Below are 20,000 nucleotides of genomic sequence, written 5' to 3' on the forward strand. Positions count from 1 at the left end.
TAAAATACATTTTCTGTAACTAAATGTCATAAAAAATCAAAACAAATACATAGTGTGATGTATTTTTTGTGATGTATGTTTTTACATATTGCAAAGCACATTAAATATTAGACGGTATGATCTCTAAAACTGTGATTTGTTTCATTTCAATTACAGTAATCACAACAGACTAAGTATGTTGTTATGTTGATAGAGAATTTCTGAATAACCTTGGCTAATTGATTTGAGTTGGAGCTTTTACACATTAACTTTGTACATTCTCTGCAGCAATATAATTTCATTTCATTGTTTTTCAGACAACTTGTACAAGCCAAGAGAAAGGATGATTTCAGGAAAGGAAATGCAAATGAGATCCAAAAGGTATTAAGCTTTGCATTTACAATCTGAGTCTAGCACTGAGTCATTTAAATGTCTGCTAGTGGCACCTTCTTTAGCTGTGTGTTTTTTCAATTCCAGCAATACAATTAACCTGAATAAAATTTAGTTCAGTGATTTTAATGAAGTTAGTTCCAGATAACTTTAATTATAGCTGTTTGATGAATAGAGATGCTTCTGTTACTTGTTCGGCATATTTATCTTAAATAGCACAATTTCTGTAGTAACAAGCTTTCAAATCCTACTGTGCACATTGCTCATACTGTTACTTCCTGCAGTTTGCTTTAAACTTCATACTGGTTATGATTGTTTTATTTATCTATATGAAAACAGAACAGTAATGTCTCAGAATTCATCAGTGGTCAATATTTCACACTAGCATGCTGTTTCCATTTTCCGAAAACATATGTAATGTACAAATAGGATGCTTATATATTCAGAGATTTATGCTAAGCTTACAGGTGGAGAGCAATTCAAATGTTTAGCTAGGTAGCTATGTCAGTAGTAATAACAGTTTTCTCTTTGGCAGAAGATCATTTGTTTTAATACCATGTATCAGTATGAGTATGTATTTATGTATGTATGTATATAAATAGATAGATATAGATATATATCTGTGTGTGTGTGTGTGTGTGTGTGTATGTGTGTGTATGTATGTGTCGTTTCTCTTTCTGCTTTGGTCTGTTTATATCTAACTTCAGATTCCAGGCTTTCCCCAGCAGTTCCTTAATCCCAGGGGCCACTGAACTGGGGGCACCACTGGGATATCAATTTACCAGCTGGATTATCTCCCTCTGGATGACAATAGTTCTATGGCTGTTTGGGCTATGATCTCCCCAGAAAGCAAAACAGGAAATAGGTGCATCAAACTGAAACTTTCTTGCAGTGCCTGCTCTAGAGGTTTTGCTTAAATCATTACCTCCCACTGACATGCATGGTTGAAATTACCCAGGTGTACATGTAATGGCTGCATGGGGAACTTGTCCCCACGTATATGTGGAACATCCCTCTTTCCCTACCCAGCTATAACAGTAGCAATTTCTTTCATGACCTGGTCTATGATCACTATGCCCACCAGACCAAAAGCCAAGTCTTTTTTTTATCAACCTAAACAATTCAACTTAAACTTAAGGAGCGAAAGGAAACAAAAAAAAAAAAACACTCACTCCAGAATCTGGCACTCCTAACCTATTTATATCAATTCATCCTGACCTGCACCTCTCCTCAAATTTGAGAAGTAAAAAAAAAAAGAAACACTCCTACTTGTTATTAAAAAAATGAGGCAAGTGGCATGCTGCAACTCATACCACATACATAGCATTGAAGCTGCAACAACTTATACCACACACAGAGCATTGAAGCTGCAACAACTTATACTACACACAGAGCACTGATGCTGCAACAACTTATACCACACACAGAGCAATGATGCTGCAACAACTTATACCACACACAGAGCAAAGACGCTGCAACAACTTATACCACACACAGAGCAAAGACACTGCAACAACTTATACCACACATAGAGCACTGAGGCTGCAGCAACTTATAACACACACACAGCACTGAAGCTGCAACAACTTATACCACACACAGCACTGAAGCTGCAACAACTTAGACCACACATAGATCACTGAAGTTGCAACAACTTATACCACACATGCAGCACTGAAGCTGCAACAACTTATACCATGCACAAAGTACTGAAGCTGCAACAACTTACACCACACACAGAGCACTGAAGCTGCAACAACTTATACCACACACAGCACTGATGCTGCAACAACTTATACCACACACAGAGCACTGACACTGCAACAACTTATACCACACGGAGCACTGACCCTGCAACAACCTACACCACACACACACAGCACTGACGCTGCAACAACTTATACCATGCACACAGCACTGAAGCTGCAACAACGTACACCACACACAGAGCACTGATGCTGCAAAAACATATACCACATACAAAGCACTGACGCTGCAACAACTTATACCACATACACAGCACTGAACCTGCAACATCTTATACCACACAGAGCAATGACGCTGCAACAACTTATACCACAAACAGAGCATTGAAGCTGCAACAACTTATACCACATACAGAGCACTGACACTGCAACAACTTATACCACACACACACACAGCACTGATGCTGCAACAACATATACCACACACAGAGCACTGAGGCTTCAACAACTTATACCACACACACACAGTACTGAAGCTGCAACAACTTATACCACGCACACAGCACTGATGCTGCAACAACATATACCACACACAGAGCACTGAGGCTGCAACAACTTATACCACACACACAGTACTAAAGCTGCAACAACTTATACCACACACACAGCACTGATGCTGCAACAACATATACCACACACAGAGCACTGAGGCTGCAACAACTTATACCACACATACAGTATTGAAGTTGCAACAACTTATACCACACACATAGCACTGACACTGCAACAACTTATACCACACACAGAGCACTGAGGCTGCAACAACTTACAGAACACACACACAGCACTGACATTGCAGTAACTTATACCACACACAGAGCATTGATGCTGCAACAACTTATACCACACATACAGTATTGAAGCTGCAACAACTTATACCACACACAGAGCACTGACACTGCAACAACATATACCACACACAGAGCACTGACACTGCAACAACATATACCACACACAGAGCACTGATGCTGCAACAACTTATACCACACACAGAGTACTGAAGCTGAAACAACTTATGCCACACACACAGAGCACTGAAGCTGCAATATCTTATACCACACACAACACTGAAGCTGCAGCAACTTATACCACACACAGAGCACTGACACTGCAACAACTCACACCGCACACACACAGCACTGATGCTGTAACAACATATACCACACACACAGCACTGATGCTGTAACAACATATAGCACACACAGAGCATTGAAGCTGCAATCATTTATACCACACAGAGCACTGAAGCTGCAACAACATATACCACACACAGAGCACTGACACTGCAACAACTTATACCACACACAGCACTGATGCTGCAACAACATATACCACACACAGAGCACTGAGGCTGCAACAACTTACACCACACACACAGCACTGACATTGCAGCAACTTATACCACACACAGAGCACTGATGCTGCAACAACTTATACCACACACACAATATTGAAGCTGCAACAACTTATACACACACAGAGCACTGACGCTGCAACAACTTATACCACACACAGAGCACTGACACTGCAACAACATATACCACACACAGAGCACTGACACTGCAACAACGTATACCACACACAGAGCACTGACACTGCAACAACATATACCACACACAGAGCACTGACACTGCAACAACATACACCACACACACAGCACTGACATTGCAACAACATATACCACACACAGAGCACTGAAGCTGCAACAACTTATACTACACACAGAGCACTGACATTGCAAAAACTTATACCACACACAGAGCACTGACACTGCAACAACATATACCACACACAGAGCACTGACATTGCAACAACATATACCACACACAGAGCACTGACACTGCAACAACATATACCACACACACAGCACTAACGCTTCAACAACGTATACCACACACAGAGCACTGAACCTGCAACAACATATACCACACACAGAGCACTGAGGCTGCAACAACTTACACCACACACACAGCACTGACATTGCAGCAACTTATACCACACACAGAGCACTGATGCTGCAACAACTTATACCACACACACAGCATTGAAGCTGCAACAACTTATACCACACACAGAGCACTGACGCTGCAACAACTTATACCACACACAGAGCACTGACACTGCAACAACATATACCACACACAGAGCACTGACACTGCAACAACATATACCACACACAGAGCACTGACATTGCAACAACATATACCACACACAGAGCACTGACACTGCAACAACATATACCACACACACAGCACTAACGCTTCAACAACGTATACCACATACAGAGCACTGAACCTGCAACAACTTATACCACACACAGAGCACTGAAGCTGCAATATCATATACCACACACAGCACTGAAGCTGCAGCAACTTATACCACATACAGAGCACTGACACTGCAACAACTCACACTACGCACACACATCACTGATGCTGTAACAACATATACCACACACACACAGCACTGATGCTGCAACATCTTATACCACACGCAGAGTCCTGAAGTTCTTCAGTCACATCTCTTGGCTGTCGAAGATGTATTGACATTTGTTTCTGTACTTGCATGCAGAAATGCCAGTATGAAATAAATATTGATACTGATCTCCCTACACCTTGTGTCTGGAGTGACTGGTCTCTTTTGCCTCAGTCTGGCTCTGCTTATAATGCCCACTACATGCCCTCACACCCTCATACCTGGAAGGGATGAGCAACCAGCTCTAGTAGACATCTGGGCCACTAATTGAAAACATCACCTGAATCATAGTCAGGATCTTATTCCTCTATGCCAATGAAACTGGCAAAACCAGACATTAATGTGCAGTTACATGTCTAATCATCATGGGCCAAACCAGGCATTAATGTACAGTTACATGTCTAATCATCAAGGGTGAAACCAGGCATTACTGTGCAGTTACATGTCTAATCATCAAGGTTGTTGCTTTTGAACATACTCAGGGAGGCTCTTTGATATATAGAGGGATTCTATATAGGTGGGAGGGTGTACTGACTACAAATCCTAACATGCCAGCACAGGTTTATTTTACAATGGAGATTAGGCATCTCCACTAGAAGCTTGTTAGACTGTTCTCTGAAGGTGGAGAAGGTCACAAATCACAGTTCACAGGTTGCCTTTCAAGTGCCTGTATGAGATGGAGTGAAGAGAAAAGGATTTTAACCTGTTGTTATAGCTTAATTTCTTAAACCAGAGAAATTTTTAGTTAGGAATCTTTGTTGCCTTTCATGTTGTATGAGGTGCTTAAATAGCACCATTCCTAAAATGGCATTGTATTCACTGATGAGCAGCAAATTCCTAATTGTTTATTATGACAGTTAGACATACCTGTGTGCATGAAATACAATATTATCATATATCTGAATAAATGAAAAGCTGTGCCACAAGGTAACCACATGGATGATTTCCTTTGTTTAATTTATATTCATTTCTATCTTATCCTTCCACAGGAGTCATAAAGCCAGAATATGAGCCCTATCCACAGAAATGGCACTGCTAGTGTCTGGTTCCGCAGATACAACTTTCCTGGTCTTGGATGTTGTATGCATCCATTTCTGCTCAATGTCTGTATTAAACAAAAACATTTTTTTCTGACAAACAGAGAAAACTATCCATGATCACTGCATCCCACATTAATGATATCCGGGCATATTTCACCCATAGTACCAAGATTCTGATCTCATATAGTAACATATGCTATATGCCAAATCCTTCATATATCTAAGGTGTGGAATAAGCAAATGTGGAATAAATGAAAATGGTTCATTTTACAAATATAGTCCAGCCATACTTCTTAATTTGACCCATGACTCATTAACACACCTTCCTACTACCAATGGAGATGACAACAAGGAAGGTAGAAATTGGTTGTCATTGTTATTTGACTTTTATTTGCAGGGATTCTTTTACTGCACTCCATGCTCTCTCCTTACCTCCTAGCCCCCACCAGGCCACTATCCTTGATCGCCTCCTCTTTAACCTTTTCACCAACACCCCCTATTATCTACACAACAGGCCACTTTAATACAGTACGCAGATGGTTCCATTCTCATTTGCACATCTGACCACATGATACACTTCCAAAAATTACTCAGGAAACTTTAGCAGCAACTAAAACGTGGCTTCATAACTCATAACTCATGCTCAATCCCCAAAAATGACCATTTTCCCCATATCCCTCTCTCATGAAAAAACAAAATGTAATGGCCTCTCTCTTGATAATGCAACCATTGGAGTCACCTCTCATAGCAAATTATTTGGGTTGATAGTGGATGATAAGCTTACAATCGATCTGCACATACAAAATTACATAAGAAAAACTCATTAAAAATTAGGGATGCTTTACAGAGTCAAAAAGTTTTTCACCAACACAACTAAAACTACACTTGCTCCTACTTTTCTCCTCCCAACATTTCTTTATGGCACTCGCATCCTTACTTACCTCCAGGCTTCATATATTTAAAAACTGAACAATGCTATAACAAAGTTGTTAAATTTGCAGCAAATACCCCTTTCAGAACCCATCAGTGCATAGCACTAAAAATCTTAAATTGGTTAGAACTGCCTCATCATCTAATATATGCACAGTTTCTTACCACCTATAATAGTATCCAGTATCCATCTGCATGTCCAGTATTAAAGGCCATTCTATTCAACTATGTTCCCATTTGGTCACTCTAATCCATTGACTAAAAAAAACTCCTGTCTGTCTACAAACCTATCAAATCTGCTGTGCATTGTCTGTACTCATACAAGGTCACTAAGGCCTAGAACTCCTTACCTGTATCCATCAGGTCAATACCTTATCTCCCATCTTTCACAACTACTCTGAAAGACTTTCTACTTAAATCTGGCTTTGTTCTTGCTCAAAATCAGAATAAACAATATCCCTAAATGTGAACAAGTGCTTTTTTATTCCTTACACCTCATTACTCTCCTTTCTTCACTTACTTCCATACTTCTATCAAATTCCCTTCCCTTATTTTATCTCTAAATATATCATACACTTATTTTACCCTCACTTCATATTGCAATTTCTGTTTGTAATAGACTAACTTAACTTTAATTTCTCTACAAAGTGTCTAAAATTTCTATAAATATTAAATGGTTGTCATATAACTTGTATAGATTCTTAACCAATGTGTTTATATTACCACTTATTTGTTATAATTATTTAAACTGCAGATATTTCTGTTTTATTTTTGAAGATTGTAAAATTATTGTCTTAAAATGTTTTGTAATAATTTAGAGCTTTTCTCCCTTGGCCTCCGCTGAAAATGGGCTTCTACCCAGTCAGACTTTCCTGGTAATCAAATGTCAATAAATAATAAAGAAAGAAAGAAAGAAAGAATGAAAATAAATTAAATAAATTGGGTGCTCCAGTTTCTTGCCACATCCCAAAGACATGCTTAGGTGGATTGGACACTCTAAATTGGCCCTAGGCATGAGTGTGTGTGTGTGTGTGTGTGTGTGTGTGTGTGTGTGTGTGTGTGTGTGTGTGTGTGTGTGTGTGTGTGTGTGTGTGTGTGTGTGTGTGTGTGTGTGTGTGCCTTCTGTGGAAGGTTGGGCATTGGGCTGGCAACTCAACACCATAAAACTCTACTGGCAATCATGAGCGGACAGGTGATCTGCTGTGGCGACCCCCTAACCGGGAAAAGCTGAAAAAAGAAGAAGATATGTGTGTATGTATATATATATATAAATATATATATATATATATATATATACAGATAGATAGATATAGATATATAGCTACAGTAGATATAAAAAGTGTGCACACCCCTGTTAAAATGCCAGGTTTTTGTGATATAAAAAAATTAGACCACAATAAATCATTTTAAAAATTTCCCACCTTTAATGTGACCTATAACCTGTACAATTCAACTGAAAACCAAACAAATCTGTTAGGTGGGAAAAATATAAAAAATAAAAAACATACAATAAGCTGGTTGCATAAGTGTGCACACCCTTAAACTAATTCTTTGTTGAAGCACCTTTTGATTTAATTACAACATTCAGTCTTCTTGGGAAGGAGTCTATCAGCATGGCACATCTTGACTTGGCAATATTTGCCCACTCTTCCTTGCAAAAGTGCTCCAAATCTGTCAGATCACGAGGGCATCTCTTGTACACAGCCCTCTTCAGGTCACCCCACAGATATTCTATTGCATTTAGGTCTGGGCTCTGGCTGGGCCATTCCAAAACTTTAATTTTCTTCTGGTGAAGCCATTCTTTTCTTGATTTGGATGTATGCTTCGGGTCATTGTCGTGTTGAAAGGTGAAATTCCTCTTCATCTTCAGCTTCCTAGCAGATGCCTGAAGGTTTTGGGCCACAAGTGACTGGTATTTGGAACTGTTCATAGTTCCCTTCACTTTGATTAAGGCCCCAGTTCCAGCAGAAGAAAAGCACCCCCAAAGCATGATACTGCTACCACCATGCTTCATGGTGGGGATGGTATTCTTTTGGTGATGTGAAGTGTTGTTTTTGCGCCAAACATACCTTTTGGAATTGTGGCCAGATAGTTCAACCTTGGTCTCTTCAGACCAAAACATATTTTCCCACATGGTTTTGGAAGTCTTGATGTATTGTTTTGCAAATTTTAGCAGGGCCTGGATGTTTTTCTGTGTAAGAAAAGGCTTCCGTCTCTACCCCCATAGCCCAGACATATGGAGAATACGAGAGATTGTTGTCACATGTAGTACATAACCAGTACTTTCCAGAAATTCTTGCAGCTCCTTCAGTGTTGCTGTAGGTCTCTTGGCAGCCTCCCTGAAAAGTTTTCATCTTGTCTTTTCATTAATTTTGGAGGGACGTCCTGTTCTTTGCAAAGTCACTGCTGTCCCATATTTTCTCCACTTTTTGATGACTGTCTTCATTGTGTTCCATGGTATATCCAATGATGTGGAAATGTTTTTGTACCCTTCTCCTGACTGATACTTTTCAACAATGAGATTCCTTTGATGCTTTGTAAGCTCTCTGCGAACCATGGCTTTTGCTGTAGTAGGCAACTGAGTAAATGTCAGGAAAATCCTACTAGGACAGCTGAACTTTATTTGAGGTTAATCAGAGTCTCTTTAATTGATGGCAGGTGTGTACCCAAGAAGACTGAATGCTGTAATTCAATCAAAAGGTGCTTCAACATAGTATTAATTTAAGGGTGTGCACACTTATGCAACCAGCTTATTGTACATTTTTATTTTTTTGTATTTTCCCCTAACATATTTATTTTTCAATTGAATTGTACAAGTTGTAGGTCACATTAAAGGTGGGAAAAGTTTTGAAATTATTTATTGTGGTCTCATTTTTTTATATCACAAAAACCTGGCATTTTAACAGGGGTGTGTACACCTTTTATATCCACTGTACATACATATATACACATAAGTAAGCTTATGATGAGTGCTTGAAGTAATGCCAGGAGGGTTACAAACTAGCTCACTGATAGAACACATACTGTCAAAAATAGGGGACTCTACCTCCTCCAGCAGGCCCGTAACCAGTGGTGTTCCACAGGGAGCAGTTATGGGACCCCTACTTTTCAGAATCTACTTCTCCGAAGTACAGGCTAAAACTAAAGGTATGTGGTTGACAAAGTTTGTTAAGGACTGCAAACTGGGAATGATCATTGAAATCCCTAGCAATATCAACATCCTGCAAGAAGATCTTAAGCAGACTAATGATGGGTGCCAAAATCGTGGTCTTAAACTTAATTCCAAAAAATGCATTATCATCACTTTTGGCAAGGGTGATGTTCCTACAAACTACCACATCAGTAGCAATACCCTAAGCACACAGTCAGTGGTGAGAGATCAGGGCACATAGGTTGACAGCAACCTTAACTTCGATGCATGTCTCCACAGTGGTAAGAATAGCATTTTATATTGCTCATCCCATAAATAAGGACATTGTCTCCAAAAAAAAAGAGGTTATAACTCCCCTGTACTCATCCCTCATTAGGCCAATAATAGAGTACAGCACTCCCTTTTTGTTCCTCTCCAAACACCTGCAGCAATTGGAAAGACCACAAAAGTTACTTACAACAAAAATTCAGAGTCTTTAAGAGCTGTCTTATGTGGACAGACTGAAATAATTGTCACTTTACTCTGTGTCATACAGACTTCTCAGAGGTGATCTATGGCTTGCATACAGAGCAATCTCTGACCCAGCTTTAATGGAAATGCTGCCATTCGCAAGTCAAATGGCACACGGGTCACTTCCTCAAAGGACCTTAACCTGGTATGCAATGTCAACAGAACTTGTTGGAGAGACAGATTTGTCTCACAAAGGTTGCCCCACTTTTGAAACAAGCTTCCAATTCATGTTAAAAAAAACCCTCATTGGCCCTTTTTATGTGTAATTTGGATGATTGGATAGGTAACTGGAAATTCATAACAGGGATTCCACCTGTGTCCCTCTTGGACAGGGGCAATAGGTTCTGATTTTACTCTCTGCTTAAACCAGACACCCTTGGGAACTCAGGTTGAATTTGGCTAGGCTTGTAAGGGCTCTAGGACCATTAGCCTAGTAACCTTTTATGATCCTATGAAGTATTTGGATTTAAATAGGAGTTTGAGCCCTGGGACCTTTCCATGTAAGCTTTGCAGGATGTGTAGTGTCATAACTACTATACAGAATTTTGACCATCCTGTTTTAAAGTATAGGTTTGTCCCTAGATTTACTGCCACTTGTAATAGTGTCAATTTAGTATACCTTGCATCCTGTAATTGTTGCACTTGTTTTTATGTAGGCAAGACTACACGAAGGCTGAGAGACAGGATCTATAATCATCTATATGATATTAGAAATCTAAATCAACAAAATGCACTAGCCAAACATGTATATAACTTCAATACCCATACGTTTAGCTTTAGAGTTCTACAATTAGTGTCTATTAATATGAGAGGGGGCAACTTGAATAATCAATTGGAGTTAGTAGAAGTAAAATGGATTTTTAGACTGAGTGCTCATATTTTTCCAGGGCTTAATAATCATGTTAGTCTTAAACCAGCCCTGGAAGCACGCCCATTAAAATGAAATAAAATAGAATAAGATGGGATGAAGTAGAGTAATGTAAAATCGAATAACATCATAGAATAGATCATGACTAGATCATAATATATATTATAATTGGTATAAAATTTTTTGTATGTAGTTTTTATTCTATTCTACTTCATATGTGTTCATCTACTTGATGTATATTTATCATGCTTCGTTTTATTTTATATATATTTTTACATGAATATATATATATATATATATATATATATATATATATATATATATATATATACATATACATATTTATTCATTTATGGTTTATATGGTTTATCTGTTTATGTGTTTGTTAATGTTGTTTTTACACACGTAACATTTTTATTGTTTTTTACTGTTCATTTAACATGGAATGCATTCTGTCTTTAGTCAGCATTTGTTGTACTGCTGAATGGGTTAATTAATTAATTGATTTTTCTGCTGTAACTGGATTGGCTAGTACCATTTCAAATTTGTTTAAATTAAGCTGATAATTTGTTTTTTGAGATCTGATGAAGCATGTTTTACATGTGAAAGCACTTATCCATTGACTACACAATAAATTTAACTGAATTTTTGAGCCTGGTGGTGCTGCCTTGTGTTTTTACCTTGGATTCTCTACTATTTCTTGGCTTGGACCTTTGGGTAGCAGGATACTGTTTTGCATTTTTGATCCTATGAAGTATCAAAACTTTAATTGCCTGTCATACACGCAGAACTATTCATAGGTCCATGGGGTCTTAAGTGTAAACTAGTCTAAAGACCACTAGGGTCTTTATAACCTGAGGCAAGCATCCAACATGTATCCCACAAGTTTATGTGCTGGCCTTTGTAAGTGTCATCAGGCTTCCCAAATTTATTTTGCAAGTTTATGTGCCTTCAAGGTCATTTTAAAGGATATATGTAAGCTACATCAAGATGTACATGCTGACTCTGCTCATTAAAGACATAGGTGCTAGACACAGAGTATGTTTCTGATTTTCTATCCATTGGTCCAGGTTTCTCTTGAATAAGGTTAAGGAAGAAATGTGCATCACATGAATAGGAATCCTGTTCCAGAGAAAGGGAATTATTTAAATCACTTACCTATCTCTCCAGAATGTCCTATTTATGTCACAAGTAAAGTTTAAATCCCTAGATTGAGTAATTCTGATGCCATTCATTTTGCAAATATGCAAATGATCCATAAGAGTAGGATCTAACAATGCCTTGTATGCCATGCATAGATCACCTCTCAACAATCTGCAATAAATGAAGTATAGATATAGGGCTTTGAGGCAATGTGCATAGGACATGCTGTTTATGCCCTGCATTTGTCTTTTGTGAGTAATATTTGTGGATATTCCAGTTCTTTCATGTGCCTGGTCAGGTACATACCAAAGGGGGCATTGTACTCAATGAGTGTCCTGATGAGGGCCAAATACAGTAAACAATGACTTCCTTTGACCTAGATGTCATGTGACATGCCCTTGCTTATAATATGAGCAACATGGAATGATTTCCTTACTACGTTAGACACATGTTGGTCAAAAGCCAGGTTATATCTGCATATGTCCCCAAATCCCTACTTACTGGTTCTGCTCTTAAAGTTGCTTTTTCAATGAGGCAATTACCCAGAGTGGCTGTCTTCCCAAAGAGTACTACCTGCATTTCTTGGCATTCAGTTTTAAGCTATTTCTCTGTGTCAGTCCTTTCTGTAGGATGCTAGTGCTTTGGGATGATTCTATGACTGTTTGCAATCATCTGTATACCTGGTCAGCCAGAGGCCCTTGACACTGGCCTTGACTTCCAAGAAGTAGATGCCAAAAAGGAGTGTACCCAGCACATTGCCCTGAGGGACTTCACTAGTGACAGGCCTCTTTGTAGAGGTGGTCACCCCATCTTAACTTCCTGGGTCCTATCTGAGAGCTAGTGGGCTATACAGCTTGTAACAAAGGGGGGGGGTGTTGTGCCTACATCCCTTGAGTTTATTTACAATTCCTAAGTGGGGTATTGTGTCAAATGCCTTAGACTTTTCAAGGAAGCCAATAAGTACCATTTTATTCTCATATATGGCCTTCATGACCCTCTCAAAGAGGTCTACCAGGTTAAATCTGCATGAGCTGCGCTTGGTGATACCAAACAGGATTAGATTCATTGTTTGAAGGTTTTTATGTCTTTATTACTCATGTATATGATAATTCTTTCCATGGCCTTGCGTATCAGACTAGACTTAGGGTCTGTATTTCTCAGGGCCCATTGATGGCCTGGTCTTGTGTAGAGGGATGACCATTGCAGTTCTCCATTTGAAAGGCACAAAGTCTTTCTGGAGGCTTTGGTTAAACAGTGACTCCAGTGATCCTGATTGGTCATGTTTCAGGCTATCTAGAAGCTATACTGGTTATATTATCATAGCCCATCGATCCAGTGCTTTTGGCCTTAGAGACTGCATATCAGATCTGCTCCCTAGTGATAGTTGAGGGTTATGTTTGATGGCATTTCTTGAGGGTGGCATGGAAAGACAGTAGGGGTAAAACTGGAGCTGAATTTGTTAGCTAGAAGATATGCTATAACTTCAGGCTGCATGTAGGTGGCTCTATTCACAGTCAGTTATATACATTGTTGTGTGCTGCCTTTCAGGTTTTGAACAAAGCTAAATAAAGTCTTGTGGTTGTCCTTTGTGAGGGAAGGTATCTTCACCTCAAATCTGGCTTTAGTAGACTTAATTCGATCTCCTAGTTGTTTGTTTAGATTGATAAAAGTGTTTTTTATTATGATGGGTACAGCTATGACATTTCCCTTTAGTTGTACAACCTGTTTACATTTGGATTCCACCAGGGTGGTTTACATTTGAGTTAGTTCTAGACTTATTTCTTGTGGGCACATCTGTCACTGTGTATTTATTGGCATGATTGTACAGCATTTCTCTGAACAATTCCATTTAGACAGCTGAGTTCTCACGGTTTGGAGGGGCTTGAAATTTTGACAGATTATTACATAGTAGTAGGAAGTTTGCCTTAGAATAGTTCCTAAATGTAAAGGGGTTATCTGGGGTCACATAATTGTTTTTTATTACAAAGGATACAGCTTTGTGGTTTGACTTTACCAGAGAGGATACTACACTAGAGGGCAGGAGGTATGGCATTCTCTCGTGATTGTCAGTACCAAGTCAGTTATGTTTTTACCCCTAGTGGGAGTATGAACTATCTGTTCCAAGTTGTCATTTTTACAAAGTCCATGAATCTCTAGGCCTGTAAGTTTGAGGTTGCGTACCTATCCTAGTTTATAGTGGGATAGTTGAAGCTGCCCATGTATGTAGTATTCAGATGTTTAATGAGACCCTCCAGTAAGTCCAAGTACAAACTATGAGTTTCAGGGTCATAGTGGGTGACCTGTACCTTGCAAGGATATGATATGGGACTTTACCTTTGGAAATGTTGACATGGAAAAGCTCAATTCTATCATCCTGTTTGGCTAGTCTTGAGGTGAGTTTGGTATTGATATAGATTGAAACACCTCCACCTTTGGCTCCTGCATGTGTACTAGCTGGCCTAAAAGTGTATTAGGCATTGTAGCCCTGCACTGCCAGGGTGCTTTCTGCTGCTTTAAAAAATGCCTTAATAATTCCACAGATGTCCACATTCTCCAGGGTTTGGACAGCCTAGACTCCTGACATTTAGCAGTAAACCTTTAGATTCCATTGGGTTAGTTTTGTTATGTTGGAAGGTTTGTCATTACCTAAAAAGGCACTATGGGGAGGACAAGAATGCAGAGTACTTCAAATCCCATAGATTGGAAGGAAAATAAAATCTGCTTGCAGAGGGCAAGCTCTCCTGCACCACCTGTTAATAATATATATATATATATATATATATATATATATATATATATATATATATATATATATATATATATATACTCTGAGAATGCAATATAGTGGGAAATGGTAAATTCCCTGATTCCCTACTCTAATACAACATAATACTGAAAAAGCAGGTATGTGCAACCAGATCATTTTCAATCACATGTACCAGCTTTTTTCACTGTGAAGTTCTTACTTCTCACTGAGTTGTAGGGAAGCCGTATGTATGTATGTATGTAAAATATTTTTAAAAATGGCCAGCCTGCTCCAAATTGTAAAATTCACCAAAAATCACCATTATTAAACACAAATGAGTCCATGGAGGTCAGTAAGGGGTTTAAGGAAGGAATCATTAGCAAAGGAGAAGCAAGAGGGCATTCAAAGGTGCTGACCATTTTAGATTTATTATTGAATATAATCAGGATTTCTTAATTTGCTTAATGATAAACGGGAAATTACAAAAGACAATGTGTGAGTCAATAGTCAGGGTGGAAAATATTATGGGATTACTAGGGCTGCTTAGCTTTGCTTGCAGACTGATAGGTCCAGATAGGACATTCAACATGTTGTTGATGACCTTGCTAAAGGGTTGTATAGGAAAGGAATGCTGAGCTTTTCTGCATGCAATAAGACAGACATTGACTTGGAGGAATGTAGCTTTGTGAGATCAGGGAATTTTGTTTTCTGTTTTTGGCCTGCTAATGCTACATTTTTTTATGTTATTTTGAAGCTGGCTTTGAGATTTCAAGGTATCACTAATAAAAGTTACTCAGTTCATTCATTTCACATAAATAGGTATCTGACTTACCTTATGAAGGCAAGACCAGTGAAGTCAATAAAATGAGGGGTGGGTTGGCATTTGATGCTTCCAAATCTTATATTAGATAAACAATCAAAGAGCATGTGATGGTCCTGCCCCAAAAAATGACTTAACCAAAAACACCTGGCACGCATAGTGTTTGTCATAGGTAGGGAAGTAACACAACTTCTGCGTTAGAGATAAAAAAAATTTTATTTTAATGGAAAAACATCAAATATTTGTAAAACCCTCTCATCCTCTACTTGATTAGGACATTAGAACTAAAATGAGCAAGTCAAAGCCACTCCTTTGAATATCTAGAGTAACTTATATGATTTTAAAACAAATCAGAGCTTCTTAAAGTGAAACTGACACAATTCTATACATTCACAAAAGTGAAATGCTATAAAAGTAACTAATGAACTAAAAAACATTCAAAAAATTAGGATAAAAAACCTTAGTGTTAATATTTAAAAAAATAAGTTAATACATATAACATGTTAAAACATATCACAAAAAATAAAACATGCCAAAAAACAATATTATTCAATAAAAACACAAAGTTTTGCTACCCTCAACTTAAAAACAGAATTAATTGATATGTGTTCAGTCAGTCCTGGAGATATAAAAGCATTCAATTTCAATTACCACATCAAATATCTGCATGCTATATAGGTCTCCCAGTGTCTTCCTCTCTCATCAAATACCTTTATTCCAATGATACCAAAATACATTTTTGAGAAACCAACACATTTAAAAAAGTGTTTACATAAAGCTTTGTTAACATTTTTCTTAGGGATGTCATAATAATGTTCATAAATCCTTATTTAAAGGGGTATTTCTATTTTGCCTATATACAAAGCACTGTAGTTGGAATAGCTGACGAGGTAAATCACTCTAGCAGTGGAACAGCTACCTCTGAATAATGTGTACTCTAGTTAAACAATAATTGTCCAAGAGTATAAGCTCTTTGTCTAAAGTAAGACAATTCTGACAGCAGGAACCACATCTGTAAGTACCTTTGGTGATGGATACATGATCAACATTTTTGTATTTAGTTTGTATAACACCTGTCAAGTTACTGTTAGTTTTACAAACAAAAGTAGAGTCACTGCCCACCAAGCAAAGGATGTTCTCATTGCTTTTAAACATATTCCAATTTTTCTTAATAACATCCTTAATTTGACTGGAACCACTACTTTATTTTGAAAACATTGCCCTCATAAAACTCCTATTTTCCTGCCTACCCACGGAAACTTTAGTGTTACTCAGGTCCTCCCTAGAGGTAACATGAGTACCCAACAATGGTTTGTGCCTTTTCAACACTTTGTCTCCATCTCTGAGGCCATCTTATATTATATATTTATTTTTATGCAGTTAAGATATTTTATTGTTGTGTGATGGTTACTATTGTTTTGTTTTGTTTTTCAGGGTTAAAGAAGATCTTGGTCTTGGTTCATTCCTTTATATTTTGGGCAGCTAAATGAACCACAGTTAGACCAGGAGGAACTTGTGTCACTGATCTGGTGATAATGCAGAGACAGCTATAGGGAGTGATGGAAGAAGTAAATTCGGTAGTTGCAAACTCTAGTGTAATTGTGGTTCACTTGGGGGTGTGTGTAATGACTTGAGTTTGGTCAAAAAATGCAATTTATTATGATGAGTAATAGTTTGATGCGTGTTATTACTACAGAAGGAAATCCCAAGAGTCATCCATTACCACTAGGAAGTTCAATAATCTGAGGGTTTTTAGAGAAGATGAATTCCAAGGTATTTTAGTATATAAGCAGTGGAAAATTGTGCACAAAATATGGTATGGTGTAAACAAGGTGGGGATGCATTTGAGTGAGGTTGGTCTTGAGTTCTTGAATGTGTACTTAACCCTTTTGTTAAATGATATAGTGTGTTTTAGTAAAGATGCAAACGTCCCTAATTAAATGTGAGTGTTGGTAGTAGTATTTAGGTCTACAACCAGGAAACAGAAAGGGAGGAACAGGCTGCTATTTAGGTCACCTGGGTGTTTTTTATGGCTAGATGGCCTCCTGTAAGAAGAGAGCTTTCTTTAGAAGTTGTTTGATTGTTAGGTGTGGGTGGTACAGAATATCACTCCTAGAAACAGGCAGAAGTGAGGTTTGTTAGAGTGAGCAGTCAGTAAAGCTCCCTTTGACATTTATACAGGTTGTAGATGAATGGTTGTGAACAAAGTCCAACATGTTCTGAGGGTTTGAGCATTTAAGTTGTTAATACCATTATTACTATTGTAGTATTATGTTTGTTAAAAACTCTAGTTATGTGTTCCTTGTATGTTTGACTGTACTCGCTCTGGTAACAAAAACTTACTTTCTTGTTATATTAGCATGTTTATTTCATTAGGAGGGCAGAGGTCTGCAGAAAATTATATTTCTTAACATTCTGTGTCCAGATTTTTACAGCATTATCCATAAGGTCACCTAGCGCATCCCATAGTACAGTCAAAATTTGATTTTATGGAAGTATTATGAAAACTACCTTTAGATGGAACCGAGCAGTAAAGGTAACATATCTCACTACAGTGAATATTCTTAAAATCCAGTTCAGAACTATTGTTTTTTATCAAAGTTGTGGAATAAAATTTAATATGGCATATCTTTATAACTGTGCCAGTTTTTGCTAATTTAGAGTAAAATGTTCATTATGTCATTTTAGAGACTATATTACACAAACTGTCATTATGACATTTTGTCACAAAAGGTGATTCTGCAGAGTGATGGTAAATCTTTCATAAGTATTGAATTCGACTATCACAGTGAAGTTATTCACATTACAATGCAATAAAATGAGCATGGTGAATATTAAGGCAAAAACATTTACAGTTTTCCAAAGTAGTACTCCGTTTTTGTTAATTTAGTTTTCTAACTCTCATATTTAATATTAAGCTGCCCATAAACCAGCAGTCATTAATGCATTTTCTTTGGAGTATAAGGTTGCTCTTATTTTATCAAAAGAAGGGCTATGTGTCTTCTTGTTGGTAGCATGAAACTGCCTCAGTCAAATGTGACCATATTATGCACTTTATGTAAATGTTTTTTTTTATTTACTAGGAATATCTTTCTGAAGAAAAGAGAATGGGAGCTTGGAGGGGGAAGATGCCGTAAGGCTGCTTTGTAGACATTGTATGTCTAATACCACTTAAGTCATATAACACTTACAGAGCATATTTTGCTCAAAATCATTCCCATGCAGTTTATGTTCAACACAAACATATTTATAGCTTACTGTTTTCCATGATGTATCTCAGAATAATTAAATTATACAATACTGTAAGTAACACTGCACATATAGGTTCTGTAATCAAAAGAATGAGATTTCACTCTCTTTTAAATGTAACCACTTGTTTAGCCTTAGGGTTAGGGCAGCCTTGCTTGCTGCTACCATCCATTCTAGAAGTGTGGAATGACTAAGATGGTCAGTCAAGTGCATGCTCCCCCACTGCCCCGTTCCTCTTATTATCCAAGTGCATGTGGGAGGTAGGGCCATGGGCCATAAGTAAAAACCCTTAAACCACCCCAGTGGCTGTCTTAATGATGGCCTTTCTTGGTTGACTCTCATCAAATTGATGAAGAAACAACCTGGATCAATTAGCCGGTGGGAGGGGGGGGGGGCTGATGATTGGTAGGCAGCAGGCACAGAGAAAGTTCGAAAAAATTCTGTAGCTGGATCAGCTGACTTTTAAGTTATTGGTTGGAGGGGCTCATGAGGTTTCGTTTGGCTATTATATCCCTGTAGTGATAATAGTGAAGGGCAGTAATCTGTGTTTAATAGCTTGCATATTTATTTTATCTGTCATAATTTATTATATTTATGTTATATTAGCCAACCCATTTCATGTCCGTGGACAAAATGACAGCTTCTGTAAAGCACAGCTTTTGAAAATGTTGCTATTTCACACTGAGTCATCTTATTAATTCCATTTTTACATATCTGTAATTATATCTATATATCAGTATATATAATTTCATGGGGTGTTAGGGGCATGCCCCCCACATTGAGGAGTGCAGGGGGCTTGTCCCCCTGTAAAAACACTTGAATTTAAACTTTTCTCAGTCTCACAAATTCAAGAATTCTCCACATCAGTGAATCTGACATTGATATTTTTTCACACTTACTGTCTTTAGATCAAATATTTTCACACAAATGAGT

At 37.9% G+C, this 20,000-nt stretch overlaps 1 protein-coding gene across 1 annotated transcript in view; it reads left to right on the forward strand.

The window, feature by feature from the left end:
* CCHR14.PART0H10orf90 (chromosome chr14.part0 C10orf90 homolog) overlaps window positions 1–20,000 on the forward strand; it is a 1,196,109-nt gene that overhangs the window by 979,835 nt on the left and 196,274 nt on the right. The window contains exon 5 of the mRNA XM_044056179.1: window positions 297–360. Within this exon, the coding sequence (XP_043912114.1) occupies window positions 297–360 (64 nt within the window). The remainder of the gene's footprint in view (window positions 1–296; window positions 361–20,000) is intronic.

The sequence above is a fragment of the Protopterus annectens genome, chromosome 14.part0 (genome assembly GCF_019279795.1).
Source record: "Protopterus annectens isolate FY-2018-M chromosome 14.part0, PAN1.0, whole genome shotgun sequence".
Classification (NCBI taxonomy): Eukaryota; Metazoa; Chordata; order Ceratodontiformes; family Protopteridae; genus Protopterus; species Protopterus annectens.